This window comes from Pipra filicauda, unplaced genomic scaffold, assembly GCF_003945595.2.
Source record: "Pipra filicauda isolate LSUMZ 115617 unplaced genomic scaffold, ASM394559v2 scaffold236_size1216567_pilon, whole genome shotgun sequence".
Classification (NCBI taxonomy): domain Eukaryota; kingdom Metazoa; phylum Chordata; class Aves; order Passeriformes; family Pipridae; genus Pipra; species Pipra filicauda.
The window spans coordinates 1,118,301-1,141,947 of NW_024104350.1; the positions used below are offsets into that span (position 1 = coordinate 1,118,301).

General features: G+C 41.5%; 1 protein-coding gene across 7 annotated transcripts in view; it reads right to left on the reverse strand.

Annotated features, from left to right (window-relative positions):
• Positions 1-23,647, reverse strand: part of MELK (maternal embryonic leucine zipper kinase) — a 26,773-nt gene continuing 3,126 nt past the window's right edge. For 3 of the 7 annotated variants that reach the window (XM_039381693.1, XM_039381694.1, XM_039381695.1), the window contains 17 exons: positions 23,237-23,517; positions 21,198-21,283; positions 20,636-20,752; positions 20,028-20,171; positions 18,525-18,593; positions 17,350-17,442; positions 16,159-16,257; positions 12,656-12,724; positions 12,020-12,118; positions 10,992-11,078; positions 9,512-9,640; positions 6,995-7,141; positions 6,098-6,323; positions 4,289-4,379; positions 3,686-3,854; positions 1,745-1,848; positions 1-645 (listed from right to left, as the gene is read on the reverse strand). In XM_039381693.1, coding sequence (XP_039237627.1) covers positions 468-645; positions 1,745-1,848; positions 3,686-3,854; positions 4,289-4,379; positions 6,098-6,323; positions 6,995-7,141; positions 9,512-9,640; positions 10,992-11,078; positions 12,020-12,118; positions 12,656-12,724; positions 16,159-16,257; positions 17,350-17,442; positions 18,525-18,593; positions 20,028-20,171; positions 20,636-20,752; positions 21,198-21,218 — 1,842 coding nt within the window. In that variant the 5' untranslated portion in view covers positions 21,219-21,283; positions 23,237-23,517 and the 3' untranslated portion in view covers positions 1-467. Of the gene's footprint in view, positions 646-1,744; positions 1,862-3,685; positions 3,855-4,288; positions 4,380-6,097; positions 6,324-6,994; positions 7,142-9,511; positions 9,641-10,991; positions 11,079-12,019; positions 12,119-12,655; positions 12,725-16,158; positions 16,258-17,349; positions 17,443-18,524; positions 18,594-20,027; positions 20,172-20,635; positions 20,753-21,197; positions 21,284-21,574; positions 21,869-23,236; positions 23,518-23,647 lie in introns of those variants that run through there. The other 4 variants (XM_039381690.1, XM_027723302.2, XM_039381696.1 and 1 more) reach the window with 4 other exon arrangements.

Consider the following 23,647-nt stretch of genomic DNA (forward strand, 5'->3'; position numbering starts at 1 on the left):
CACTCTTGACTTCACATTTATTGAAGCCAGTCCTATTTTGTACAACACTGAGCATATAGTGTAACTCTGGGAACCACAGCTGTGACTTAGTTAATGATCTCAATAAATCCTACTTAAGCAGAGACAAGAGAATTATGCAAATTACAATTTCTGTGCCACATGCACTTGATAACTGAAGACATAGCACAAAAAGCTTCAGCACATAAACACCACTACTTTTTTAACACAGATATGTGAAAAATATATGAGAGAGGGAACAGCTTACAGAATTTTGCTTCAGAAAAGTTGCAGTTGCAGAACATTTATTATGAACCTAATAAAGGAAACGTACAGAAGGCATATGTACAAAAAGGGATGGTTAAAACAGAAGAAATATGACAGATTTTTCAAATATAGCTGTGACTGTGACAAAGAATTACTTCTCTGAACAGACCTTTCCAAAACACCATGATAAAAGCCTCTGCCACTCACACTTGGCAGCTAGATAAGATGTCTTCCATCAGCCTCTTGTAGACCCAGGCGTCACCCTTAAGCCGTTGTCGCCAAATACCCACTGCTTCAGTTTTATCGAGTTGACACACTTCTAACTCAAACTCCATAGTTACTCTACCAAAATCTGACCGTGTTCGACATTTCAGGGTATAACTGTAGAAAACAAAAAGGAAAACAGAATAATCATTGAACCATTTAATGTTTGTTTTGCAATGCAATTTTAAATTAATAAAACCACTTTACAAAAAATATCCCATTGCTACTGAGAATATTGGGAAACAACCCACAATTTAGTCAACTGAGAGCTTTGTGAATACTTTATTATCAGAGTACTATTGTTATCATTATGACCAAGGACCAGGCGTTCAGCACCAATGTTCCACCCAGCCACAGGAACCCCTAGGGGCTAGCCACAGACACTCATCCTCAGAGCTGGAATGATGGGAAGTTCCCATGTTTTTCCTAAACAAGACCACTCTTATCTCTGGTTGTTACAGCTTAGCTGGTGTGAAAATAGGAAAATCTGAATGCACAGTTTGAAACATTACAATGGGAGAAGGTGCTGCGGTACAATCCAACATCCTTCCAGATTCGGAGCTTGGGAATGCATCAGAGGCTGATGTATACTCTGATGTTTTACAATGCCCATCATTGAAATACTCAAGAACTTGAGAAAATGCATATTGAAAAGTGCCCACAATGTTTATTTCATGTGTTGGGTACTCAGGAAACAGACACTGAGTTTGATCAGAAGTAAGAACCAATCTAACCAATCAGTACCTTAGTCTAGCTAGTAAACCCTACAAGTTAACCCACCAATGGTGTAGATTCTGCACAGCTTTTAAACTATACTGATCTCTTGGATAAAGGCTAATGTCTTTTAACTGCCAAGAAGGAGGGCTAAAAAATTAGTAAGTTACTTCCCAAATTGTCCCATTTGGTCATGTGACTGTAGCCAAGCAAACTTTTTGTATTTAAAATTTCACATGAGACACAAGATGATGTGAATTTTTATCTCACTATTATTGGTTGATAACTGTTGGTCAAAGAGATCTGCTAGAGCTCACTTAGCATAGTTTTGCATTGTGTCAACAAGTTTTATCGCACACATTAATGTAGTGCTTTGTACATTTTCTATAAGATTATTTTACAGTGGTGTCAAGAAAGTAAGTTTAAATACTCTCTTTATCAAAGACTGGAGTAACATCTATTTAGACAAATATAAGTTGGAGCCATCATATTTTACACTTACCCCTTCTGAACATATTCCACATGCTTCTTCGAAAGAACAGTGATTATTTCATTCAACAGTTGGTCTGCATTCAGTAGGTGAGTGATGGTAACATTGCAGTGTGCCTAAAATAGTCAGCTTGTTAAAACAATTAGAGGAATAAAAAAATAAAAATATCTCTCCTAAAACCGAAGACATTGCAAAATGTTTTCACAAAGAAAGTTTCAGAACAGCTAATCTTCATGACAAATGCTTCAACTTCCCCAAACCATCACCCTGCTGCGTGCCCTACAGTTGGGAGATGGCCTTAAGAGCTGAGACTGAGTGCTTCCGATATCAAGGAACAGGCACAGCACCATGCCGCTTTTCACGTAGAAAGAAAAAAGGTAACTTACTACTCAAAAATTTACTGTTATAAGTAAAGTATACTTTATATACATCACATCTAGTACTTCATATAAGAGCTTATGCACTAAGTGAACTCTTGAACAACTTGCGGACATCCGCAATAGATGTCCCGGCAGCCAGTCAACTGAAGGGACACATCACTGGCTTCTGCAGAACTGCTTATGCCTTGGTACACAACCTGTGTTCTTTCATGGTGATCACATTTTTCAAACATGTTGCCTACAGATTCAAGTACAAATTCCTCCTTGTATAGCTTCTGAAGTATATATGTTGCATTTGAGTGATGTATAACAGAATAGCTAGGTTTGGAAGGGACCTCTGTAAATCATTCAGTCCAACACCCCTGCCAAGGCAGGGTCACCCAAAGCAGGTGACAAAGGAATGCGTTCAGGTGAGTTTGGAATGTCTTCAGAAAGGGATACTCCACAACCTCCCAGGGCAGCCTGTTCCAGTGCTCTGCCACTTTCACCTACTTGCAGAGTACAGCACCCTCCCCACACACCCTGCCCATGCAAACTGCCACGCAAACTGCTGCACCACATCCCTTTGCTGCAACACGTCCTGTTTGTCCACCTGTTCACTTGTGCTCCCTGGAGCTTTTAAATCTCCGTCGCTACTTCTGGAAATGCCCCTCAACAACTGGTTGCCTGCTAAGGGCTTCTGGGTCCTGCCAGGGCTTGGAGCTGCTGCTTGGGTGTCCCTGAGCTCCAAAACCCTCCTGTACAGCTCGATCAGATGCTCACACCTGGACTTACCTCATTTGCCACTGCTGCTGCTTCACCAAATGACTGTCCTGTTCACTACAATAGTATCATGCCAATGCCATGTGATGTGTATTCTACACAGTTAATATTAACCTCATAAGTAATTGCAGTAAGAACAAATTAATAATGAAATATTAAAGTGTTCTGTGCAACACACTGCCTAAGGAACTGCTTTTTCTATGGCTACCTAAAGGATAAATAGCCAACCAGCTTGAATGCAGTGACATTGAAACCTAAACAATCTAAATTACAGGGACACTGTCAGAAACTCTCTCACAAGGTGTAGTTATTTAGGCTCTAAGTGTAATTTCAGATTCCCTAGACATCTAAGGATGACCCTAGAATGGACATATTGCTTCTGGGTCACAGAAACCTAAGCCAGGAAGGTTAGCATTTTTCAGTGGGACAGCTAGCAGTATTTCTTTACAAATAACATGAAAAACTGTCAGCTAGGGCTCTTTTAAAACCATTCTGCTTCCTTCACATTTGGTTTAGATGGGCTATAAGCAGCAATGATGAAACTCCTACCTGGATCGGATGACTTGCCTGAGTCCAGACTAAAAGATGAAATGCCCACTGTGAAAACTGGGGCATTGTCTTGTTAACAACAATACAGTAAGAGCACCCTACTGTAGAAAGCAGGCAAGACAGGTCACAGAAGCTTTCACAAGACCATTTCTGAAGCTATTGGATGTTTTCAATAATAATAATAATTGTAATATAATAATTAATATATAATTAATTTAGTCCTAATACTTGTTCTCCTGTAAGACTTTCGCAGCAACCATACCTTACGTTTCCTTGGACAACTTCTAGTGCATCGTTTCTTCTTGCTTGGCGTAAGCATTGTGATCACTTTATCTAAGCCTCTTTCAAGACTTCCAAATATTTTGGCTTTTCTCTTCTTTTGGCTGCTATCCATGTGACCTAGGTTGAGATCTAATTCCACTGAGTGACATCTGTTACATGAACAAATCAATCAGTTATTTTTCTCTCAGTGTTAAAAAATTAAGTATTTTTTGGACATGTCACTAAAATACTACCACACATGCCATAACAAAAAAAATCAAATCCAGTGCAGTATATTATAGGAGTTTCTGTTCAAAAGTTTGAAAGGTTTAAATCCAGAGATGTATCTAGAAACTGCAGTCCTCTGGAGAACTGGGATAGGAACTCACATTATGGAAAATAGGAATATATCCTAAAGATAATTGAGTTACATAGTTTTAAAACTTTTCTGTACCATCAGTGTTGTAGAAAGAGGTTTAAGGGAGGTTTTTACCAAGAGAATAGAAATTACTGCTTGCTGCTGTAACAAGACTTCCTAGGCAGCACATGGATTAAGGCAGTCCTGCTCTAAATCGGGAGTGTACACAAATAACTGGACACTTACCTTCTTTCAGGAAGAACCTCAGCTGCTGTGAATTCATCTGTGTTTGTCAGGTTTGTGGGTTTAATTGGGGTGACTGCAGTGAACTGGCTCTCTGAAAGAAAGCATCCAAGCCAAACAGGTATGTCTTTGCATAAAGGATTTTCTTTTCTTCAGCAACAATTTCTCATTATTAATAATTTATTTCAAAAATCAGATCCCTTTTCTATCTCAGGTCTGTATTTTCAAAATGATAAAATATGTTTTTCATACAACAACAGTACTACCTCTACTCTACAAATTAAAACTGCAACTGATTTCCCCAGGGCTCTACAAGTCAAACCATTGCTCTACAAGTCAGCAATGCAGTTCAATATAAGGAATTTCAGGATCCGAATTGCTTTCTTGCTCTGCCACTGCGCCCACAATAAATACTGAGCAATCCACTGCATCAAATAGTTGTGTTCTTCACTGATCCATTTCCCTTATACAAAGGGTGTAAGTTTATATAGCCATGTTTAATACATGATGTAGATGTTACATAGCAGCCTAAAAAGTCAATGTCTGCAGAGCATGGTTTTGAATGTGCAGGAGAAAACACTAAGTGAAACAGTCATCAAATGAGTTGGTGCAATTAAACCCAACTTCAATGTTCAAAGTTTCAGCTTTCTACAGAGTTGCACCTGATCCCAAACAAACAACCTCAAAATTTCCAATGAATACTTCCATTTTTCTACTTCTAGGGAAGTATTAATACCTTTCCTGAATCAAAGATTTTTCAGTGCATCGAAGAATTAGCTTTCATTGTTTAATAATCAAAAATCTAAATAAGTGAGCTAAAACAGTGTTTCTGCCTTTCCCATTTCAGAGAGTACCTATTTTGCTTTTTAAACTTACTGTGATGTCAGACTTCACATTATCGCACACAATCTTAAGATAAACTCATGAAAGACTAGTCTTTTTATTGCAATTGTTTAAACCCTTTACGAAGGATGACATTAAACAGCAATAGGTCCAAGAACCCTTATTCCTTGAATCAGTCTGCAAGGACTTACTGTTCCTGAACAATATTCCTTAGCATCTGGAACAGATGACTCTCCTATTGCAAGGAGCACTTGGCATTTGAAGGACAGAGATAGCATTTACAGTATCAACACCAAAACTTCTATGGTAGTCATTGAAAGAAACAGTAATGTACATACAGGACATGTACGTGACTAGACAGGCTGAGGATTGAAATACGTGATTACTCAGAAAAGCTGACATAATGTAGACAGATCTCTGAGGTTTATTGCATAGCTGCAAGACCTATATGTTGTTAACAGAAGTATTTTCACTGCTACAATGGACTGTTCCTGTGAAAATGCTGATATGCAACTATGAGAAATCCAAAAGTTAGGTTTCTCTTAGAAGTAGCAATAAAAGCAGATGACTAAAAGTGTACCTTTATTTTCACTTCAGGTAATCACAAAGGAAAACTGGAGTGTTGAGGAAATCATGTTCTCAACCTTCACGGAAAAGCAGAACCAGGTGCAAGTTTTAGGAACACAGCATTTAGCTCCACATTAGAATGTGTCAAAAGGAACTCATAGGTGATACTGTGAGCAGTAATAACTCCTGTTCTTAACACACAAGTAACATGCCCTGATGCATGGTTAAAACTCTTGCATCACCCTACCAGATGTACTAGAAAAATCAAGATGGTGACTAGGACAAAAGAAGTCTTCCAGAAACAGATGTGTTGGATGCACAAGTATTGTGCTCATATTTGAATTCCAATAATTCCCAAGCCACATATATGTTCTAAGCTGTCATTAGTTACGTTCCATGTACCTTTGAAGGCAGGTGTGTGAGGGGGTACGGCTTGTTCCTGTGTCTCAATCTGACTCTTCGCAAAAGGAGTCTTTGGAGCAGGAAGTGCAAAGGGCATTTCATTTCTTAAAGCTGACTCTGTCTCTACATTCTCTTTGTTTTTATGCTTCTTTGATGCCACTTTTTTTGTCACTGGAGTTGACAGTGTGAATTCCGTATCATCCAATTGAGCATCAGGCTTTGAATGCTACAAAAGATGTAACAGAAAGAAAAGAGGCATCCTTTGCGGTATTCTGACCATATTCAGGAATGTTACAGAAAAGGAAATTCTGAAGCAGGTTAAAAATACCGTACAATGCTTGCCTATAGAGCAAAATAGTTAGAAACTCTTCAATACTTCTGATTCCTTCTATAACTTGCTAATAAAGTTCTTGAGTAATTTGCCACTACTATATCTGCTCTTCTAAACTCTTTTGTTTGCCCATTTAAAACTGTTAGTGACCAACTCATTGAAACACAGCTAAGAATTTTCATTTGGCTTAATTGTAAAATTTTAATTGCTTCACTGGATTTTGTTGTTCAATACAGACAGGTTGCACTTCTTCGGAGACTTGTGCAGCTCTAGCCTAGCTCCGAGACCTTGTTCGCTCCACTTTATTTTTTCTAGGCAGTTTTAAAATCTTCATTTACTCATTTTCTAGATGTTAATTTTATGCAAATTGGATGTCAAGTTATAAAAAAAATCAATCATGACCTACAGCTAGAGGAAGTCACAACATATGTGCAGCCTATATATTTAAAACACCTCATTACTTAGTTTGTAACTCATCTTGGCTAGGGTCCACTAAACATTTAAATACACAATAATTTTTATGTTCAATGAGATAGTTTTTGGATTAAGAATAGTTTATCAAACACCTGTTTTGTTCCATGAGTATTTAGAATAAATTCTTCTAAAGGAGATTCTTTAAGCAGTGAAGCTGTATCTGAAAATTCCATGGATCCAAACGCGCATGGCATTTCACTGCAGTCTGGCATGTCTTCACACATCACAATGTTTTCAGACTGAAAAGAAAGATTCAGTTGAGATTCCACTGCATGCTTAGAAGTAGAATTTCATCAGAAAAGCACCATTAAAATCTAAATCTAATATCTTTCTAAGTTCCTAATAATGGAAGTTCCCATGATGGTGACCTAAGTTTTAATATCATCATTGTGGATTTGTCATTTGTATCAAAAGCAGATGTGAAACTATTCTCAAAGCATCATTGCCAAGTCATCTTTCATTACCTGTGTCAAGAAGAGAAGCAACTCATAGAAATACCCACCTTTGAATTCAAGGCTTGGACTACAACCTCTTTTTACCAAAAATCCTAATAGTAAAAGAATAGAGCAAAATTTGAAAGGGGGCTGGATAAAGGTAAACACATACTTGGAACTAGCATTTGGAACCTTTCATCTGATGGGTAGCTCCCCAAAAAAGTTGTCATTTGTTAAATCAAGGAATTGATAACTTCAGCCAAGATTGCTAACCGTCATGGCTCACACCACATACAGTCAGATGCATATCAAGGTACCCTTAGTTTCCAACACCTTTTGTTATTTTCGGGAAACTCTTCCCGATGCCTTGTTCCATAGTATTTCAGTGAAACTGCACACGGTCATTTGGTAGTCCTTGGCTGGAATGGATACCATTTTAGGAAGTTATGTCTGCTGGCAGGTAAGTTTCTGTTGGCCTATGATCAAGGATATCACAGTGAACTGATCTCTCATTGCTACTGGAATAGAGACAGAGCTCCCTGGTATGCTGCCAGACCTACCATGATGATTTACTCAAAAGCCCTTACCAGAGGGCTGCTAACTACAGCCAAGAATCTAGGAGCCTGATATTACAGTTGAAATCACATTCCATTACAACATGAATGCCTGATTAGGATACCTGGGCTACTGTGTTCCAGATAAAATTCATGGCATGGTGAATTTTTTGCAATATCCTTCCACATTAAACTGCTTGAAATAAAGAAGTATTCTGTACAAGCTTGTGCCACCAAATTCAGAAATGCCTAAATTAAAGGTTCTGTTTGCTTGGTTGTTTTCACATTAGACCAGGTTCAGCTAGAGAGCTCTTCTAGGTAGGTGTTTCAGCAAATTCAGTTGATATTCACCCACAGCATCTACACACAAGCAAGTTAAATGTGTCCTGAGTGCTGCTGGAGGATTAATGGATTGCTGTATTGTGCAGCAATTCCCCACCGTCACCTGGGAAGGCGTAATGCATATGTTAGTTAGTAGCATTTGCCAGACCAATTTACCTAGGACATCACTAGCAATACAGTAACTTCACAGTATCAGCGCAACAGAACCTAGAGAACCTCCATTTAATCATTGGAGTGTAGAAGGCTAACCTACCATGATCATGAAGTCACATTATGCATCCTGAGAAACACTTATGGTTCACGATCTGTTACGCAGCTCTAGTAAGCCTACAATTCTCATCTCAAAGAAGCTGTATGGGTTAACCAAAAGGATTTAAACACAACTGAATCAGATACATAAGAAAGTATTTCTCCTGAGTGCTTGCCTCTACACAGAAAACAGCACATTCAAGCAGTTTCACACAGATGCCTCAGCTCAAAGGGGAATGGCTAATGCTAAGTCTGAGATTCCACTGAATGCTTCTCAGTTTGTCTAACAGACAAATATCACCAACAGCTCATAGAGCTGCATATTATATACAACACCGCAAGCGATTTAGCAACTTTGGCCAATTTCTGAAGTGCCCTATGTGCACTTTGCTATCAAACTACAGGAATAGAAACTCCCTTAAGATATACAAAACTGCTTGAAAATCCCAATCATCAGAAAAAAAGCAGCAACATGTTTCCTTTACTCAAAATAAACCGGGTCCTCTCTAGGATTATGTTCCCAAAGGAAACAGATGAGGAAGGAGTGGCTCTCTGATCAACAGCTCACACAGTGCCCATGTCATCTCAAAGCAGGCTGCCCAGGTGACATGCCATGATATTTCAGATTTTCCTTACTAAGCCATGTGAAATGCAACCCGAGGTACAAAAATATAGAGAGAGAAACATGGAGTGCAGTAAGAAGTTAGTAATCACAGAACAAGATCTGGAATGATCACACAGGCCAGACAACAGAGGATTAGGCCCATTAACATGAGCCAAGGAGGGATTCTGTGCAGCACTTGATACATTGTGTCCTGCCAGAGGTATTCCAATAAAGCCAATCCATAGAAGCATCCCAGCTGCTAGGTCGTGTTAATAAGACTCAACTGTTTAATGACCAAGACTTTGGCTGACTGCATACATGTTCTCTTAATGATATTTAGAGCACCAGCATGTTTTCTCAGGCAGAGCTTTGTCAATGCAGAGCAGGATTTTAACCAGGATGCTATCCTGCTGAACTCAAGCTTACCTTGAGGCCTGCCAACGGCAGGGTTCTGGCATGCTGTGTTAGACATGGAAACCTTAAACACACACGCTTGCCGCGAGCCTTCTTGGATTGAAGCAAGAGGTATGTTGCTGACATCTGGTCATATTTCCACTGGCAAGACACAGAGAGAAAAAGAGTATTTTAATCTCCTCTTTGGAAACCTTGCAAATATGAGGCAAGCTCAGCCTTCTGAAAATTTCTGTGTCTCTGCAAGTTTTTCCACCTGATGTGCAACCCTAATGTTGGATCACAGCGTAATTTCAGACTTCAGGTGATTCACTTTATGTGTCTGAGATCATGAAACAGGCACTACGAAGGTTCTTCGCAAGTTAGTTTGCAGTTCATGTGCTAGCATGGAAACTAATGCTGGGATCAGGATCTATCTACTGAAGTGAATGGCAAACCTAGTAACTGGGTTTATCCAATATTTTAACCAGAGATTTGATTTTTTTGAAGTCCCTCCTGCCCATTCTTCCCCTACAAACAGCACCAACTTTTCGCAGGATTTTCAGCAACTCTGCTTGTGTGAGGAACACAAGCACCATGTTTGATAGATCTGCAGCATATACAGTTAGTTTGAATTAGTTATAAGGGATTAGAAGTCCTTCAGTAAAGGACTATGCAAATATCACAAAGCTATTTGGAAGGACTTTTCCCCATGTAGACAGACTTTTCTGATCATTTGCTGTAACTGAAAAACAAGGAGCATCGACTCCACAAACCTATCGTAAGTATCACACACAGTTTAAAAGTCTGCTTCTGCTACAGTTACATGGGAAACCCAACTGTTGAAAAAAAAACCCAACTATTGTCACTGCTAACAATTACAAAGAAGCAAAAAATTCAATTTTAAGGAAGAATTTTCAGATTCAGGTAAAAGCTGGAGTATGCTTTAAGTCTCTTCTACAGCTTGCAATGTTATTGCTAACCTTTGCACAATTCTTCTAGAAGTAGTCAGTTCAACTTTTGTCAGTTGTAGTCAAAAGTGACTCACTACTTTTAAAAAACTGTGAATAGTAACTCCAAAAAAATACATATTTTGTAGTCTACCTTGGTGTTGCTCTGATATTTTTCTCCTTTTTTCTTCACCTGCTACTTATTGAACCATTTCAAAGCAAAGAGCTAACCCAGCAAATGGCATCTGTTGTGCAAATATAAATTTCTGTAAATCTACTTTAACTTCCAGAGATTCAGAAGAATTTTACCATAGTGGGAAATAACAGTAAGATTTAGGAAACATCATGAGTACAATCAAATGGTAAAAAGAAATAAACAAATTTGAACTTCAGAACTATAGTTACAAGCTACAGCCAGATTCTAGTTCTGCAGGGGCTCCTTAAATCTGCAAAGTATTTAAAATGTCATACTTGAGAATACATAACACAGTATCTGATAACACAGTCAATTTTTTTACTCTATTACCATCATTAATTTCTGTAAGTTACTGATATATACTCCTTACCTCTGTTATTAATTCCATTATAGTCTCCCTGCTCTGCTCATGAAACACAGAAAGCTCCGTTATGCAGTCTTCATCAAGATGTCCCAGCTGTAAGAACACGATGGATATTGAAACATGAGGTTTTCAAGTTGTCTCATAATCCACACCTCACAGTGACGCTGTCATGAAACCCAGTGGGCTGAATCAATAGTCAACGATGATTTTAGACCTTGTCTTTCAAATGTTCAGCATCATAACTAAACATTGTAGGGAGTAGACTGCAAAAGTCATACAACTTCACAGCCTGGCCACTCACAGCTGAGAGCTTGTGAATTCAAGTAAGCCACCCAACAGGAGGTGAGATTTTTACTAGATAAGAGGCTGTTCTTTCATCTGTCCATAAATATCCAAAGCCACTAGACATGCATATCTTTTCCAGAGCCAGCTAGTAGCACTGACACTGCGAGCACAGTCAAGCTCTTCTTTATGTAGAGAAACAGTGGCATCTGGTGACAACATACAGGAACTTCTCAGCACCTTCTGCTGACAACCAGATTATTCTGTTTTTTTTCCTCTGCCTTCATCTCTCACACAAGTAAAACAAGCGACAGAGAGACAGCACGAACATTCTTTCAATGAGATTGAATTTTTTATTCATATTTTCAGTGAGGACTACATACAAGATAGACCATAATCATGTCTTAGCATGCTCTCCAGAATATTTGTGTTTTACACCTTAAACAAAGTATCAAGCAGCCTGGAGAAGGAATTGGTCATTCATATGAAGAAATACTTCACATTTTGATGAGAATTCAGTTATTTTGCAGATTCAGCTGCAGAATATGATGAAAACACATTTGAATTTTCTCCACAAGAGAAATCAAGAGCAAATAATAATATTTTGACAGTTAAAGAATCAGAAAGGAACCATGGCCAACTCAAAGTTCATCTTTGAAGAAATGCCTTCACACCCCCATACTGTAAGGATGGTAATAAGCCAGTAAAGATTACACTAAACAGTTCAATATTCATCTGACCAGAGTACTTACTGGGTATTTACTTTGCCACTGAACAGCATCAGAGTAGCCTTGCATAAGCCAAGGGTGACTTAACAGGTGTTTGACTGTAATCCTCTTCTTTGGGTCAACCTGGTGGGCAATAAAAATCAAAGTGATAATTAAGCTGTGGAGAAGTGAAAAAATAATTCGTCTTCTACACAGAATGGGTGGCTAGGGGTAAAAATGGAAACCAATACTGTTTCAGAATTTCATCAAAAGGAAGCTCACACTCAAAGATGTGAGCTGTGAAGGACAGTTACAGAAACTGTCAAGTTACAATAGATGTCCCAGGGATATACAGCACTGACTACATTCCCTAGGCGTAGCCCAAATACATATTTAGTAAGTTTACCTTCATTTACAAAAGAGCTCTTGTTTTTATAGTACATTAAGAACAACCGGAAGCAAGCTGTTCAAAGACTCTGTTAAATCATTTAAACTTTGTTTAATTATTTCCATTCTCAAATATTTTTGAGCCAAAGGCAACGGTAATAATTTCTTCAAAAGTGTATAAGAATTAAATTCCTTTTTCAAACACTGAATTCTTTTTAAATGTTTCAGTGATGTAATGTTTTGACCTATGTAACAGTACTTTATAGACCTGTGCAACAGAAACAATACCTTTACCTGCAGCATTTGGTCAAGGAGCAGTGTACTACTAGGAGAGAGCCACTTTGGAATACTGTATTTTCCTCTCTGCAGAAAAGAAGAGGATTTAGAACTAACCTTGAATCTCAGAAGGAACTACTAAAGTACTTGGACAATAGTAGCATCTGCACACAGAAAAAAAAGAATAGCAGGAACATGTTAGCTTTAAGAATGACTTGAATAAACATCAAGGTAGTACTAAAACCCAGCTGCATCAGTAAGGAAAATACCATGTTTGAATCACCAGCTGTAGTTTCAACCCATTCAGCTTGTTTGAAACTTCCATCTCTGCCCACTTTTGCAGCTAACCTGCTCTTTTATCCATTGTATCAAGTCAATACTGAAGTTCTAGAAGTGCAAACATGCTGGAGTATGAATGACTGATATTAGCGCTCAGAAATGTGAAGATTCACTGAAAGCAATACTTTTCAGACACTAAAAGTACACCATCCTCAGTATTAAGATATTCTTTTTTTGAACAGGTTAAATCTAATGCTCAATCTTATACTGCAGACAGGAGAAAGGTTACAGGTCTAAGAGGTAAGTTTTTTTCAATCAAATGATTTACTGTTGGTTTTCTTTAATTCTCAATTAGAAGAAAATTGAAAACAGCTTTCAGAGGTGAGGTACAACAGTGGCTAAAAACCAAACCAAATTCACCATCAAGGATCATTTACTTCGCAATGAAAATTGCCAAAAAAAAATAAAATTAATAAACAGTCATTGTCAAATAATGTACTTATCATTTTGTCATGGCAGTTTTCTTTCTACAGATAAATTCCTCAATGAAAAAACATTTGCATTATATGCAGCCTGCATTTCTAAGCAGAGTATGTACTGCTTTGACATCACGGTTAAAGAATTTAGCTTACCTCTTTACAGACCTTAGTAAAAGGTTATTTGTGAATACTTCGTTGGGTGTTTCACAATGCAGTTTTACTCTGAAACTAAGTAATGTATGTAATCTACATTTCGCTTTTAATATATTGCTACAGAAAATGATGTAACAAACAATTCTCATCTACTGGGCTATGGGCAATGCCGGATAGGTTGCGATATCTACCAGGTGCATAAGATCACACCAGATATAAGGGTTTTTTTACACCACAACTTGATTTTTCATTCAAAAGACATTCATTCTAGTATTCCCAAATGAAGAGAGGTGGAACATTCTGAGGAAAGAAACATTGTATGTAAGTCATACGATTCTAATTAGATTCAAACAGCAGATTTGACTTGGAGCAACTGGTCCAAATTGAGATTACAATAAATTTCAGGATTTGTAATGTGTGAAATTAAATTCCAGAACAGTGGGTGAGTATTCTCATTTCAAGCAATTTCCAGTTCATAGCCACATGAAATTAAAACAAATTTGGAGTGGATATAGTAAGACTGCATCTTAACACCTGTGACACGATTGGGTTTTGACCACTTCCAGACTAAACTTTAAAACCTCATTGGTTGTCTCAGCACACTTCAGCACTAGCATTATTTGGTCAACACTCCTCAACACTCATGTGGTTTAGTTTTAGGTAGTCCTGCAAGAAGCAGGGAGTTGGACTTCATAGCTCCCTTCCAACTCAAGATATTCTATGACTATAGAATCATAGAATCATAGAATCGATTGGGTTGGAAAAGACCTCCGAGAGCATCGAGTCCAACCCTTGGTCCAAATCCAGTCCATTTACTAGATCATGGCACTCAGTGCCACGTCCAATCTGCGCTTAAAAATCTCCAGGGACGGTGAATCCACCACCTCTCTGGGCAGCCCATTCCAATGCCTGATTACTCTCTCTGTAAAGAATTTTCTCCTGATATCCAACTTAAATTTCCCCTGGCGGAGCTTAAGCCCGTGCCCCCTTGTCCTATTGCTGAGTGCCCGAGAGAAGAGACCAACCCCCACCTGGCTAGAACTTCCCTTCAGGTAGTTATAGACGGTGATGAGGTCACCTCTGAGCCTCCTCTTCTCCAGGCTAAACAACCCCAGCTCCCTCAGCCGCTCCCCATAGGACTTATGCTCCAGTCCCTTCACCAGCCTTGTTGCTCTTCTCTGGACCCGCTCCAGCACCTCAATATCCTTTCTGAACTGAGGGGCCCAGAACTGAACACAATACTCAAGGTGTGGCCTCACCAACGCAGAGTACAGGGGAAGGATCGCTTCCCTGCTCCTGCTGGCCACGCTATTTTTGATACAGGACAAGATCCCATTGGCCTTCTTGGCCACCTGGGCACACTGTTGGCTCATGTTGAGCTTCCTGTCCATTAGTACCCCCAGGTCCCTTTCTGCCTGGCTGCTTTCCAGCCACTCTGTGCCCAGCCTGTAGCGCTGCAGGGGGTTGTTGTGGCCAAAGTGCAGGACCCTGCACTTGGCTTTATTGAACTTCATCCCATTGGAATCAGCCCATCTCTCAAGTCTATCCAGATCCCTCTGCAGAGCCCTCCTGCCTTCCAGCAGGTCGACACTCCCTCCCAGTTTGGTGTCATCAGCAAATTGTGAGTATGGAAGTCATGTAATTTTAATGGCACCTCATCTAAACATCAACACCTTTACACAACCTCTTTGAAGCCTTTGCTTTCTTCTTTTTCCCTTATTTTTTAAAGTTCTCTGCAACCACTCAAACCAAGCTTCCTAGGGATCTTCTATCCAGGTATTTAAGTCTGCTCCAATTCCAGAATAAAAAGCCACACTCTTTGATGAACTAGTCTGGTGCTTCATGGAGACCAGACTGTTAGCACGCTAAAAAGACTTCCTGTGCAGAGCAGTGTCAGCTGCCTCCTGCCAAAGTAGCCCTTGAACACCTCAAGGAGTTTTCCTAGGGGGGTTTAAACATACTAGACTCCGGACAAGAGAAGGAGAACGAGATAGATGAACCCAAAGCCCATACTGAACACTGCTGTTCCTCATCCCACTCACTTAGTGTAAGCTTTATCAACACAGATTTTATGGCAGCTCAGAAGTGGCTGGCAGAGGTGCATGTGTGATAAAAAACAGCATCTGTTTAGCCACATCAAGAGGAGTTTACAGGGAAACAGAACCAATGGCTTAATTATATAACTTACTATTTATTCAACTCATTTAGGAGGAGGAAGGTGTAAGAGCAGATGCAGAATCCTGCTTTTCCTAGATATGAGAATAGCTGACATTTAAGAACAATATTTTTGGTAAACCATAAAATACAAGGAGAAGATAGATAAAGACTCAGACGCAAAAATCTGGGCCACTAGCAAGAAAATGCTTCTACTGAAGCTCAGTTTTCTACCGTATCACAGGACCGGCCTAGAGTCCTGCAAAGGCTGATGGAAGACAGAAACAAATCCAAAACAAAATATTGATCAGAAAAGTAACAAAGCATAACAAAATTCCACAAATAAGCCTTTTGCCCAAAGCACAGCTCAACAAGTTCTGTCATCAGAAAGCAAAACCCTCTCATAATGCTTAGAGATGCCTGTTCCTCACGTATTCTAGCACCATCAATACCTACCAGTATCTTCCTGTAGACAGCCATGACATTGTCATCATCAAAGGGGAGAAAACCACACAGCAGAGCATACAACAGTACTCCCATACTCCAAATATCTGCCTAAAAAATAAAAGAGTGAGAGTTCACAAACCTGATCTGTCTAAAATGGCTCAGACACAGCTAACACTGTCTCTCTTTGGCACATGCAACTCACTAAAAGTAGGCTCCCTAAGTCTTTACATTCCAAGTGAAAGCACACAACCTGAATTCAGTTTTCAATTCACTCAAGCTGGAGCACTGGTAAAACTATTATCCTCTCCTTAGGTCACCAAATTGCTGCATTACCTTCAGCCCAGGAGGATGTCTCAAGCAAAAATGAAATCAAACTCATTGGAAGGGATTTTGTACTGAAATGTATTACCGATTACAATACCTATCAGCACAGTTACAATCAGCTTTAAAGCCCCTCTGTTTTTTCTATACAGTCATGACAAAGTCCATGTGCCTCATACTGTAATTCACACTTCAATCATAAAGCAAAAGGAGGTTTTGAGAAGCACTGACTTCATGGAAAACAAAACAAAAAAAGAAAACAAGAGTTAGAGGACAGGGACAGTGGTGCAAAGGGCAGTAAAGGAAAAAAGACTGACTCCACCCAACAGTAGAGCCAGCTAAGTTTGAGTGAATTGCAATTACAGCATTTTGGATGGATTTACAAAGGCAAGTAGCAGGCCCTAATGTTCCAGACATGGAATCAAAGCTGGATAAATTGCACAGTTTTTCTTCTCTCTAATTTTACTACACTGCACAGTACAAAGAGCAAGTTTTCATACACAAATTTAAAGGTAAAGTACACAAGACACTGAGACTGCATAAAAATTTCACAACAAGAGTTGAATAATTAACAAATTGCTGCTTGAAATAATGTAGACGGAAGGAGTATAAGTTACTTTTTGTAGGGCACTAAAACACAGAGTAACACCTGGAGACAGTGAAGGATTAGTCAGACATGAACAAGCCAGCTGGCTAAGAGCATGATATGCTATTCCAGGCTGTGACTGCTGTCAGTCATACAGCTTCTGAGAGCCACTGAGGCAACATTATCTAGTGGCATTGAAGAGAGACATCAAGGGAATGTATCTCAACCTCACCACCTTTAAATACAAAGGAGGCAGGAAAAAAACCACCCTAATCCACAGTTGTGCTACATACCTCTGAGCCAATGTATGCTTTGCCCTGAATCAGCTCTGGTGCTGCATAAGCTGGGCTTCCACAGCATGTGTTCAGATGGTAATCAAGGCCACCCTAGAACAAGACAAGAAATCAATGACACAGAAGCATTGGCTCTAACACAGATGGTGTCTTCTAGCAACAACATAAGAGGTCTCAGAGGCTTCATTTTCCTCTGTTGTCTATCGACATCCACCTTATATTTTGCTTTGGTATAATATATGGGTTCACGAGGCAAAAACTGTCCACGGCCATGAGTGTCCTGCAAACATTCAGATCCCAAACTGCTCATTCACCTGTTATCCCACTAGTCTTTTCTGCAGCTCCTCCTCCGATAGGAATACTTCCTTTCATGACCACAAAGAGAAGAGATGGAACTTGGGAAGCAGTGACCCAAGAGCTACTGGGCATGAGGCTGGTTGGATATTTATACCAATATTTAAAGCAATAACTTCATAAAGAACCACAAAAAAATGCTCCCTTATTAAAACCATGTAAATACTCTGCCTGGGCTTTGTTCTAAGCAGATCAGAGTAAGATGACATTGTACCATCAAGACAGTGGTTGCAAGGTGCTCTAACTTGAGTCAGCTAAAACAATCCGAGGACTTTGGGTCAGGCAAGACTTTCTTCCCATTAAATTGTTTCTTACAAGCACCTACCTCACAGGTGAAGCTGACAGAGCAGCAGTCTAGAAATCAACTTTAAACTTGGAAAACAACTCTGTACAAGCATATGGATCCAGATGCTTTGTAAATGTAAGGGGAATCTATTTGATTTGATCCACAATCTCCACACACAGACAAATCTTATGGAAAAAGACACACGCCACCGAAATTTATTGGGGAAAAATGCACACCAACATAACTCTTACAGTACAGGTACTCTACACACACAAGGTGATCTCTGCCTTAGATTGGGATAAAAGATGAAGTATAAGACGAGAAAGTGATCTGAAATTCTGCTTAGAACATGCAGGTTACTTCTTTCTCACACTGTTAAGGCTCCACCAAGAAACCAGCAATGGGACAACAACTAGACAAACAGCTTGAATTCAATGCAAGGCTCTGCACTGCACGTTGAAGTTACATCTGCAATTCTTATGTGTGCGCTGTAGCTGATTTAGCTCTGCTCTGTGAGAGCAACTGACACTCTTACCTTTGGCTTTGCACAAAGTCCAAAGTCTATCAGCTTCAGGTTATGTTCCTCATCAATCAGCAAATTTTCCTAGTAAAAGAGAAAGCAGTAATGAATTCTTCTGTAACCCGTCATTCCAGAAACAACATTTCCTTTCTCATTATTTCTTCTTGCCATTAGCAGCTAGAATTTACCTAGAGCTCTCCTCTGGAGATTTTGACCAGTTGTTAATGATTATGTCCTGTATTCCGAACAGGGAATATGAGCTCCTACGTGCTGAGAAGGGCCTGGAAGTTTGCTAGACAGGAAGTTGAGTGTGAGGCAGAAGCCTGTCGTGGCAGAAAAGGCAGCCAGCAATATCCCAGGTGGTATGAAAAGGAGCAGAGCTGGCAGAGTAGGGGAACTGACTCACCCTCTGTTCAGCAGCCCATCGAGTTTCTGCCCACCCCCCCCAGCACAGGAAAGACATCAAACTAAGGTAAGCTCCATGGTTAGGCACAAGCCTGCCAAGGATGCTGGAGCACTTTTTCAGTGAGGAGAGCCTGAGGGAGAGACACTCTGCGGGTGAGAAAGTGTCAGTGGAGGTCTCATAGCAGCCTTTTAATTCCTTCAAGGGGGGGCCTGAAGACAGAGTCAGCCCCTCCACAGCAGCATGTGGTGGGATGATGACTGGGACTAAGGAAAACCCTTTCTCTTCGTAAGGAAGAAAGCAGAGACATTGTACCTCATCCTTGGGAGAGGTCCAAGATGTGACTGGATAAAGCCCCAAGAAGCTCAGTCTGATGCTGTTTTGAGCAACAAATTCAAACAGAAGCCACTAGAAGTCACTTCCCACCCAAGGTATGACATGATCCTATAAATCTGTCAGCACTCCTGTCAGCTAGGAGACAACTCCTTCCAAGAGATGCAATGAAGGTTTTCCTTGGAGAGAAGTTCTTTGGAGACAATGATTTTATGAGCTACCTAGTAAAATGCTTGTACAGTAAGAATTTGCTTTTCTCAGGGTTGCCAGCGTCTCTAAACATGCAAACTTCTAACCCCTTCAAAGAGAAATGGTCTCAAGGCTTCCATTCCCTAAACCCACACTTAAACCCTGCAGTGACAGCAAAGCCACAGGTCCTGTGGCATGTCCCTCCCCCTGCGCCCTGTCGAGTCTCCACTCGTTTAAGCTGTGGGGGTCACCATTCTCTTTTGGGCACGACAGTTTGCACAACAGAGAGGAAGCATAACAACTCTCTCTGGGTACAAGCTGAAATAAAGAGGATAGAAGGAATGCCTAAGCACCAAAATCATATCTGTGTCTGCTCCAGTCTCAACTGAGTGCACTGTTCTGCTTCTCTTTCAGAGGAAGTTCCTTCCTCAGATACAGACACATCCAGCTCAGCTGAGGAACAATGCATCAAGTAGAAATAATGCTCTTTCAGCAAACGTTAGAGAAGATGTTAGATAAACCTGCTCCATATTGAGAAATAAAACTGGGTCTTCATTATTATTTGTGCAAATTTGACTACTGTTCAGACTTACTGGTTTGAGATCCCTGTGGGCGTATCCTTGACTGTGCACATAAGCAATTGCTGAAACAACCTGCCGAAAAAATACACGAGCTTCCTCCTCGGAAAGGCGGTCCTTAGAAATTATGTAATCAAACAACTCTCCTCCAGGACAGTACTGCACAAAGGTAGGAGAAAGAAAACATCTGGAATACAGTCATGAAATCTAAATGAGAACGAAAGCACTCATCCTTTCCCTCTGCTTTATCCCAGCAGCATCCAAGTGTGTCCCAGGCCAGCCTGCAACAGACCCAACAAGCCCAGGAGCCCGACTGTTGCCCAACGTGTTGCTATAGACATGTCACTTTAACATCACAGGCAACAGAAACTGCCCAGGAGGTGACAACTCTGTGGGAGTTCTGGGGTCCTGTGTATCCCGCTGGTGCTAGTTTTTGGAGCATGAGATGGGAATTAAAGTTAGTTAGGACAGAACATATTGCCAGCTTTATTTTTAAACTATGGCACCTTGGACACACTTGCCATTGAGATGACTTTCTAAGAATTGTTTCATTTGGACTTAGTTACCATCTGCTGCTATAGCTAAACCCAGGGACCTTTGTCATAGCAGAAACGGTTTCTTACCTCTAAAACCATGAATATTTTCTTAGGTGTTTCAATCACATGATACAACCGGCAAATGTGCTGGTGACTCAAGTCCTTCATGGCATCAATTTCTAATTTAACACGAGGCAAATCATCCTAAGAGAACGCAACAGCAAGCTATGAAATTGCCAACTAGTTTGACAGCCTGTACATCACAGTAAGTAGACTACTGCACAACATTAAATGTCACAGCACACAGTCCAACTGCTCAAACTCAAGCAGCTCCAGCTCTGTCACTGCTCACACACTAGTCAGCAAAGCCCCAAGTGACAGATGTACAATTGCTACTATTCTCATCAGCACTGTGTCTGAATTACTGTAATTTATTCTGTCATTCATTATTTAAATCTATAACTCCCTCAGTTTTACAGCCAGAGAATGTTGCCCTTTCCATATGAGGGCACAGAATTTTGTGGTGCTCTGTTAACATTCTTTCAAGCCCACAGCATCCACCACCAGCCCACAGAGACAGTTGCACCTGTGTTCCCAAGAACTCCACAGGAACAGCACGTTACCGACTTAGAAGTATCTTTTGACTTACCTGTAGAGCAAGTTTGTCCATGATTTTTATCGCAACTTTTTCACCAGTGAGACGATGCCGCGCAAGTTTTACCTTTGCAAACCCACCTAGAATTTGAAACAGAGATGTGTAAAGCTCTGCATGGCAACAAGCTTTCTCACCTGTGACCTCAATCGCCCTGGAACACGTCCTATATGCACAGCATGCAGCACCTTTGTTAGGGGAAAAAGTGATCACTCCACTACCTTCCAGCTACATTTCCACACTTCTGCCTCGCAAAATACACCTTGGAAATATGATCCACAGCCTCCGCAGTAACAGTTAATCTCTGCTCAGATAAACGCTCAGGCGGGCGAACACGTCACATACACCTGTTTGCATTCCCAGACTAAGCCCACCTGTGCCGACTGTTCCGTGTAATTCATAGTACTTGAGAACTTCCGCATAGTCACCTCCGGCCATTCTGCGACCCGCAGGGGCCAGGCAGCTCTTCTCAGCTCCTGAGAGGAGAGATCGTAGCCCGCGCTCACGCTTTCGGGCACGGGAAGCGGCTCGGCTGCGGCCCCGGGGAGGGCGGCTGCTCTCACAGGCAAGTTCGAGGCGGACTCCGTAAGGGCTACCCGGTGACAGGCGCGAGCGAGTCCTGGTCCCCGGGGCGGTGCCACCAAGAGACTCCCAAGTTCAACCCCGCTGGGAGCAGCGACCCCGCAGCGCAGTCGCCTCGGGAGCCCGTTACCGTTCAAATCTCCCGCTTCCGGCTGCCGGGCCCGAGGGGCCAATGACCTCACGCTGCCGGACCGGAACGGGCAGGGATGGGAGGGGCGTGCCAGGAGGGAGGGCTAGAGCGAGCGGATGCCGCCACGGTGGGTGGGTGTCAACTCCCGGCTCGCAGCAAAGGTGGGCGGCCTCGGCCGCGAACGGTCCCTGCAGAGACGGGAAACAGCACCCGTACCTTTCAGGAAGCGCATCCACGCCTGCAGCCACCTGAGACTGCAATGGGACCCGCATTGCTGGGGCTGTCGCCACGCACAAGATGGCAGCCGGGACTGCGGGCCCCGGGAGACGAAGCCTCCCAGCGCGCTCCGCGGCCCCTCCCGTCCCAGGCCCGGCCACCCGCGGCACCCTGCGCGGCCTGCTCGTGGGCGCACCTGGCCACGGCGAGGCATGGCTCTGGCCCGGAGCAGCACAGGACAGGCGGAGAGGTCACTGTCATCCCCTCTGTCCCTCTGTGTAGATGGCCATTAACAGACAACAGGCTCATTATGCAGTATTGCAGCTTTGCTCTGTACACACAAAACCCACAAGCCAGTCTGTAACCTCGTGTGTCAGTTAATTTAAAAATGAAGGAAATGTGAGAGGAAAAGGGCAGGAGACATGAGTGAAAAAACGTGAGGGAAATGTGAGGGGAGAAAAGGGCAGGAAACGTGAGAGGAAAGCATAAGAAACATGGGGGGAGAGAAAAAGCCAGGAAATGTGAGGGGAAAAGGTGGGAAACACGAGGGGGAAAAAGGCAAGAAATGTGATGAGGAAAAGGGCAGGAAGTGTGAGGGAGAAAGTGTGAGAAACATGAAGGGGGAAAATGGGGAACACGCATGGGAAAAAGGCCAGGGAATGGGACAGGAAAAGGGTGGGAAACAAGCAGAAAAAAGCATGAGAAATGTGAGGGGGAAATTATGAGAAACACAAAGGGGAAAGTTTGGGAAACATGAGGGGGAAAGGGTGGGAAACATGAGTGAAAAAAAGAGGGGGAAAGTGAAAGAAACATGAGGGGAAATGGTGGGCAACATCAGAGGGAAAAGGACAGAAAACCTGAGGAGAGAAAAAGGGCAGGAAACATGAAAGGGAAAGTGCTAAAACGAGAGGGGGAAAGTCTTGAGAAACGTGAGGGGAAAAGTGTGAAGAACATGAGAGGGAAAGTAGGAGAAAAGTGAGGGGAGAAAAAGTCTAGAAAATGTGAGGGGAAAAGTGTGAGAGATGTAAGGGGGAAAGTGAAGAGTACTAGTTTGACTTAGACAGTAAGAAAGACTGAATTGCAGTGCAAAATCAGTAGCTCTGCTCACCTTGAGTTCTGGCTGTCCAAACGACAGTTCTCTGCAGGCACAGCTACACAGAGTTTGGCTTCCCGGTGCTGCTGAAAACGTCCTAGAATCCCACCATACTGGAGGTTGCTTTCCATGCTTAGTCAGAAGTTCTGAATAACCTTGGTTGAAATGTAAGACCTGCAGAGAGTGACTTCTGCTCTCCGACTGGGGGACAGACTGCTGGGCTTGAGTGAGGTTTCTCTTCTGATGTTTTAAATGTTCTCAGAATCCACATGTAAATCTTTATCTACAGGAGGAAGCTGAAAATAAACAAAAGAGAGAGCAGCTGGAACACTTGTGGAAGGACATGGGCAGTGTGTGTGTGCAGGGCAGCACACACAGGTACCTCCCCAGGAAGAGAAAGGTTACTGCAGAAGTTTTCTGAAGAGT